This window comes from Pithys albifrons, chromosome 7 (genome assembly GCF_047495875.1).
Source record: "Pithys albifrons albifrons isolate INPA30051 chromosome 7, PitAlb_v1, whole genome shotgun sequence".
Lineage (NCBI taxonomy): Eukaryota > Metazoa > Chordata > Aves > Passeriformes > Thamnophilidae > Pithys > Pithys albifrons.
Genome location: NC_092464.1, coordinates 53169288 through 53177090, shown reverse-complemented (window position 1 = coordinate 53177090; position 7803 = coordinate 53169288). Strand labels below are relative to the sequence as shown.

Here is a 7803-nt window from a genome sequence, read left to right as displayed (position 1 = left end):
TACACCTGCAGCACAAACTAATTGAAGCGATGGGGTACACTGATTTCAGTGCACCACCAGCTCAGCTGTGATTCTAATTGCACAAGCAAGCAGACTCAGTGTAATTAAGTTCTCTGTGTTTACAGGAAAAAAGATAATCCCTTCAAGCAGTTCCCTTTCCTCTCCTAATTTTGCAGTAACTGTTGTGGTCCTAACGCTCTGCTTCACTTTGACAAATCCTGACCTTTTCTTAATTAAGAGAGATTTTTATCACTCCCCTATGGACTTAATTTTTTTTCTGTTGTATAAAGCTTCGAAGCTGTATTTTTATAGAACTGAAATATTTTACTTTAACAAAGCTTTGCAGTTGTCAGCTGTCTTATAAGAGGAACAATTAATGAAATGAAGCAGTGTTAGAAGAGGAAATGCCTTTCCATAGAGGAGGAAAGGGTTGTCTCACCCAGGATATAGTTCATGCTCTGACCTTCCCCTCAGGAAATCACATCAGGCAAATAACACAGTTCTGGACATAGCACACTTTGGAGGGGATAATGAAATGTCCCTGCTTAGGAGCAGATATTACAGCAGGGTTTGTTAAACCTGCATTAATGCTGATTTCTGTCTGCTCCACCCCGTCCTGGATACACAGCTGTCCTACACTGCACACAGGTCTTGGCATTGAAACACCATCTTTCCAACCTCACATCCTCAGGCAGGTCTTTTCCCACTTGTTCAACATCTAAAACAACAATCCTAAATTTAATGCAAATGGAAAGTAATCAGCTTTACTACTGATTTCATGCAGCTGTCCTGCACCAGAACTTCTTGGAATTCAGTTTCTTACCAGTAATGCTGTCTGGAGGAATGATCATGTTTTAATGTGTTTCCCAAAGTATAAAGAACCAAAGACCCATCAGCTGTTCAGAAAACAGAATTTCATTTATTGTAAAGTTCCTGAAGCAGTAAACACTTTATCAGAAGTACAATGAACTGGCACGATTTCTTTAAAATGTTGAACTCTCTTCCAGAAACAACACCTGAAATATCCAAGAGAGATCTTAAGCCATGGAGGAACTTGGTGCAAGGCCCATCTCCCTCCCCACTCCCTGTGAGAACCACCAGTGGAATGGGCAATGAAGTTTTATTGGCATTTGTGACTTAGCAGCTCTCAAGTTCACCTGGTAGATCATAAACTGGGCTGAGCTTGTATTTAGGGACTTACAAATTAAAAGTGTGACAAAAGAGATAAATCACAATACAATTTTGGCTTTGGACAAAAAGGAAAATACTGTTTTGTAGACCTCTTAGTTTAGTGACTATAAAATCTACAGCCTCTTCCTTAAGAGGTGACTGTAGCAACAAGAGGAGACTGGGCTGTGCTTTCAGTGAGGTGTTTGCTGTTTATTCCAACAACTGCAAGGGAGGCCCAAGGCTGGACCTGCCCCTCCTACTGATAGTTGGTGGGCCTTGCATCAGGACCACAGACATGACAACTCTCTGTAGGAACACCTGCCCTTCCATCCTGCCTCTGGCAAACACATCCTGCTCCCAGTGCCACACAGCAGCCAGCAGGTGCCCAGCCTGGAGAGCACTGCCCACGAGGTCCCAGCTGTTGATTCTTTCTCCACAACCAGCTCCTTCCCCACCAACACAAGCAGCTTTCCTCAGGTGATTGCATGTGTACACACAGCCCTCAGTACCCACAGGGTTGTGGAGAACCAGCTCTCCCACACAAACTAGCAATGTGTTCCCAGTCCTGTTGCTTCAGCAGTAACTGGGCCCCTCCAGAACAGGGAGTGCAACAGCCCCTTCCTGCAGAGTGGGGTAAGGACACCTCATTTCAGCTTTACCCACACTCACAGCAGAACAGGAGCAGTGTGAAGTGTGTGGGATGGGCTGACAGTCCTGCAGTTAAATGCTATGGAAGGTTTTCCCTGTTACAGGGTGAACCCGAGATGCCTCGTTTATAACTTACGCTATTCAACTTCCACAACTTTATACACACTCTTAATGACATTAAAAAATACCATATAAAACCACCTTAAGGCACAAAAAGTCACACAGAAAAGCAGCCTGCTGGACATCTCAAAGCAGCCAATTCAGGAGAAGCCAGCCTTGTACTAAGTACATAGTTCATGTATACATGTTAAGCTTCACTGTCATACATTAAAACCAGTATATATAGGATGAAATGTATACTGCTCTGCACCTACTCTTTTCCATTAGTACCTGTCTCCATGTGAGACATGATCTGTGGTCACAAAGAGGAACTGAAACAGGCACATGTCCCTCAGGTGATTTGCTGTGAGCAACCACGAGTCATTAAACATGTATGTGTGCAGATAGGGCAATGTTGTGTTGCCAGGGTGGGCTGTGAGCATGCTGCAACCTGCTTTGCTCAGCTTTGGGAAGCAAGGAAGTATGGATGTAGGGAAAAAATGGTCAAAATGGCAGAGACAGAAGCAGGGAAAAACTGTAATCTTGCACAGAATAATTTCATGAGTCAATGTCCCCTCACCCAAGCAAATTGACTGACCAGATCCCCTCAGTACTGCTGGTCTTATTAACTCTTGTGTGAAGGAGGAACTGCAACCTTAGAACAGAGCCCTGAACTCCTGCTCACTATATCAGGTAAGTCTGTAGCAACATGGAAAAAAGGGAAAAACTACCTTAAGAGTTTCTATTCGTTGTTTATAGCAAGAAAACTTTTGTCAGAATTTATTATAAAGGAACAGCATAAGGAAAACAAATAAATAGTCGAATAGTTAACAGTATGCAATATAATAGCACTAAACTTCAATGACATAAAAATTAAACTTTGGAACAGCATCAGTATGAAAGACTTCTTAGAAAACTAGGACTCAGTCCAAGGTCCTCAGATCTGTACATGGCAAAACCCACTCAGTTTTGATGCCCAGTTGGTCCCAGCTCTGTCCTCTGCGGGACCGCGTCCATTGAGAACTATGACCCACCCACGCTGCTCCCAATCCCCCTCTGCCCCACCATCCAACATGCTGCTTTTCCAGCTGTCTAAGGGGGGTGAGCAGGAAGCAGGAGGCATGAGCTGTGTTTTGCTGGTTCAGAGGAAGCACTATCTTCTTCCTCAGTTGATAACTATATTGAACATGGTATGTGATTTAGCCTAAGGATGCTTCTTTCTTCCTTAAAGCAGGAGTTAGAGGAACAGAAAGAAGGCAGAAATGACCTCATGCTCCCAGTAAAACCCCAGCCAGGTTTTGGGGGAGGTGGAATCAAGGGCTAATTAGTTGGACAAACTGTCTAATCTAACATGGTGAAGTCAGTGGAGACACCTTCAGTAACTCCCGAGGAGCTCCACCAGACTGTTGGTGCTTTTCCCTCTCCCAGCACTGCAGTCACACTGAGCTGGGCTCTGTGGGCACATCTCACCCAGCACAGGAGGGCAAGGGAACATCTCTGCTGTCTCAGGAGTGACTGCCTTAACCAAAGCCATCACCCTCAGGAGCAGGACTTTCCTGTGCTCCCAAATACAGACGTCTCTCCAGCACAGATTTCTTTCCCTTGGGACACGTGATGTCTTCTGGAGAGGAGCAGCCCACTGATGGCTACACATCAGGTGAGTCTGGGGCTCTGTTACATCTCCCTGATGCAAACAAAGAAACATACAGGTTTCAAACTCATATGTGTGTGTCTGTCGATCTCCTCTCACACCAGTTTTAGATCAGCAGATAGTCCCACTAAAGTCAGCAGTGCCAAGAGGCATTTGAGGAAACCCCAGCATTATATATTTGCATTAAATGCCAAAACATATCCGAAAATACTCATCTTGACATCTGTCACTGAAACACTTCCAATGTCAACTTCTCCAGAACACTGGAACAATTAAAAAAACCCGCTGTTATCAAGCAACAACAACAACAAAAAAAAACAGAAATAAAAATTACAAACAAAAATAAGCCTATAATCTTGTTAAACTCCTTTCAGCCACTTGAAATCTTGTTTATCTGTTCCATGAAAATAAGAACTTGGCACATTTTCCTTGTATGCCATTTATCAACACTTTCTTTTATCTAGAACATTTATTGCATATCAGAAATTCACTTGGCTAGGATATTTTTGTTTAGTAGAAAACACTGCCTTCCAGTTATAGCTATGAAGCTGCACACAGTTCAGTAAATGAATTCTCCTGGTATTTCCTGCAGCAATGGTTCCTCAAATTTAAATCGTTTGGAAATGGCTTTCTGCTCCGTTACTTTCTCTTTCTCTGACTGCCTACATTGTCCCAGTGTGTAGGAAGCCACTACAATGAGTTCTTCTGTCACTATGGATTCTTCCTCTTCAGCCTTCTCAGCATCTACTGATTTTTCAGAGGCAGAATCTGCATCTTTGTGGGTGGCATCACCTGGCTCCCCTCCTGCACTCCTACTCCAGGCCCTGCAAGCAGGATTATCACTCTGTTCCAACCAGGGATGTTGAAGACATTCTTCTGCAGTGGCCCGGTCCCTGCAGAGGAGGGAAAGCATTAAAATACATGTTCAAAGGAAAGCAAAATCCAGCACTTTGCAGAATATATCCCTACAGAGTATTCCAAAGATATACCTGTGTTAAAGACATTTAAAATAAAGGAGTTAATGGGTGTTGTGTTCAGTTCTGGGCCCCTCAGTTCAGGAAAGAGATTGAGGGGCTGGAGTGGGGCCAGAGAAGAGCAACGAGGCTGGAGAAGGGACTGGAGCACAAGTGCTGTGGGGAGAGGCTGAGGGAGCTGGGGGTGTTTAGCCTGGAGAAGAGGAGGCTCAGAGGTGACCTCAGCACTGTCTAGAACTACCTGAAGGGAAGTTGTAGCCAGGTGGGGGTTGGTCTCTTCTCCCAGGCACTCAGCAATAGGACAAGGGGGCACAGGCTCAAGCTTTGCCAGGGGAAATTGAAGTTGTAGATCAGAAAAAATTCTTTGCAGAGAGAGTGCTCAGGCATTGGAATGGGCTGCCCAGAGAGGGGGTGGATTCCCCATCCCTGGAGGTTTTTAAACTGAGCTTGGCCGTGGCACTGAGTGCCATGATCTGGTAAAGGGACTGGAGTTGGACCAAGAGTTGGGCTTGATGATCTCGGAGGTCTTTTCCAACCCAATCCATTCTATGATTCAATGATTGCTAAAATAAAGGAGTTCATGGATCCCTAAAAAGGAGTTTATGCTCCCATGCTGCCAACCAACTTTCAAACTTTATATATATTTTCTTTTATATGTAGGAAAACAATCAAACTATTCCGACAGACAAGCAGTAGGACATTTCACAGCTGACATGTCCCCAGAAGAAGTGAGGAAGTTCCACAGAAAACACCTTTTCTGCTTGGAGACCTGGAATTTCCCATTTGCTAACGAACCAGAAATGAGCAAGGTACTCTACCAACCAAAATTAAGGACTCAAAGCACAGTTCATTGAAAAGACTTCAGCAAAGTGCCTGCCAGAAGCACCAGTGAACTGCACCACGTGCTACAAATCATAAATTTTCTCAATCTAACCCGAGTTTTAATTACTAACCCTCAGGCACATTCATAATATGCAAGCTTGGATGGACATGGAGGAATTCTCTTTTCATGTACATAAAAAGTAAGAGCACAGTGAAATCAAAATTCCTGTATACTTTAAAAAGGCAAACTTGCTCCCTTTGCAATGAGTTCTGTCTGACATAGTAGCAGATCAATTGTGTGTTTTACTTACTCGGGTTTCTTGACCAGCAGAGTTTTGATGAAATCCACAGCAGACTCTGATATGAGATCAAAGTCCTCTCCAGAGTAACTTACGTTCATTTGAGATATATTTAAGAATGTTTCTTGTTTATCATCCCCTAAGAAAGGCGATATCCCTGTTAGCATAACATATGCCAGTACTCCAATGCTCCTGAGTTTCAAGGGAAAAACAGAAAAGCAGTTTTTTAGTTTGCCTTTTTCTTAAAATACCCCAAGCAACCCTTTTCAGTAACGTTATGATGAACATTCATTTGTTCAACTTACCACATGTCAGTGGCTGTACTGATTGGGTCATAACTGAGAATTTCAGGAGCTGTTGAGGGGGGGAAAAAAAAGGTGAGTTTTGTCATATGCAGACTTCACATTATACTTATATAATGCAATAACAGGCATGTGGTGAAATTTAAGGTAAGCCATTTGAAGCATGACAGTCTTTGACACTAAGATATTTCTGTAAATACAGTGAATGAGAGAAATCACTTAAAAAGAGTCATCTTCAGAAGCCAGGCCAGCCTCCTTCCCAATTAAGGAATCTGTATACACATTTCTTACAGAAAACCCCAGAAATATCCAACATTCCACATTCCACCACTGTAACCCATAACCATGAAGATACACCACACCACTTAAAGATATTTTCAAGACCTGGAATGGTGTGGGCTTTTTTAAAAAAATAAAATGGATACAAGCCATCACAGGTCAAATACTGAGGCTGAATACGTGAATTTAAACTTTTAATCCAAGTAATACTTACCACTGCTGGTAAGAACCATCTAAAGTGTGTACCCATCCTCAGCACAAGCACACAACCATTGTGTGTTGGAACCTGCCAGTTCCACCCTTCACAGCAGTCCCATGTCCAGGGGATACCTTCATCCTGTGACAGGGTAACTCCACAGCCAGTTTGGCATTTTCAGACTGAGGATGTTCCTCTGGCCACTCCCCAGAGGCCTGGGCTGTCCATCCCTCCCACAGTTACACTCACCTACGTATTCTGGGGTTCCCATAATCTCTCTCAGTTCCTCACTGCTCTTCATTATTCTGGAAAGGCCAAAATCCACTATTTTAATGTCTCCCAGAGGGGACTTACTGGTTAGCAGAATATTTTGGGGCTGAAAAGCAAAAGGAGGAGACTTTCAGGATCACCCAAATCTCATGTCTGTGGCATCACATTGTATAGTATTTTAGACCATGAATAGCACAGTTTCTTCCATAACAAGTACAATACCCAGGAGCATTTATGTCTTTCCCCCAAGGTGACCTTGAGGAGACACAGAGGCTGAAAGGAGTGGCAGCATTTTCTGTTTAGAACTGAGGATCAAACCTTTATTAGCTTAGAACACACACAAAATACATGCCAATAGCTGTCATTAAACAATAGCATTTAAGCACCTCCACATCTGCACCTTTAGTCCTTTATATCACCTTTTTAAATCCCCTGCCCTCCTCAATTTCTTCCAACACATGGTGTAAAATACCTCTCATTGAAGGGTGTCCAAAAACACCCAATCATTTAAAAAACCCTGAACACACAAAACTATTTTCACTGCACCTGTTTAAAGAAGGTCTGTTGCAACCAGCCTCAGTCCTGTTCAAAGTACAAACAATTGTATTACAGAACACTCACTGAAGAACAGTTTAAAAAAATACAGCAGCCTGAAAAACAGGTTTTTAAGAGCATCACCTTTGGATAAACTTGTTTGTGCTGACGTCACTCGATCTTGGCTGTCTTCCTTCAAAGCACCTTTTGGTCATTAAGAAGTTCCTTATTATTTTAAATTCTAGCTCAATTAAAAAAATAATCTGAAAATTAACCTTAGACAACAGGGCTTTTTGCAACTGAAGCACATCCTTGCTGAAAAACCAAACCAGCAACCAAACCCCAAACCAAACAACAGTGTGACCTTCCCTGCCCCCAGGCCAGTGGTCATTTTTATCATTAATTTCTCCAGATGGTACCAGACAATTGACAGGACATTGATGCCTCTGGGGAGCACAAGAAGGTGAAGGAGCCTTTTCTGGGAACCAGGGTGGTTGAGAATGGAGTGAGAACAGCAACGCCGCCACTGCCTGATAACCCAACTGCAGGAACACCAACA

General features: G+C 43.2%; 1 protein-coding gene across 1 annotated transcript in view; it reads right to left on the bottom strand.

The window, feature by feature from the left end:
* Window positions 1-897: 897 nt before the first annotated feature.
* STK17A (serine/threonine kinase 17a) overlaps window positions 898-7803 on the bottom strand; it is a 28773-nt gene continuing 21867 nt past the window's right edge. Inside the window, exons 4-7 of the mRNA XM_071559596.1 lie at window positions 6690-6816; window positions 5969-6017; window positions 5676-5855; window positions 898-4461 (exon numbers count right to left, since the gene is read on the bottom strand). Coding sequence (XP_071415697.1) covers window positions 4128-4461; window positions 5676-5855; window positions 5969-6017; window positions 6690-6816 — 690 coding nt within the window. The 3' untranslated portion in view covers window positions 898-4127. The remainder of the gene's footprint in view (window positions 4462-5675; window positions 5856-5968; window positions 6018-6689; window positions 6817-7803) is intronic.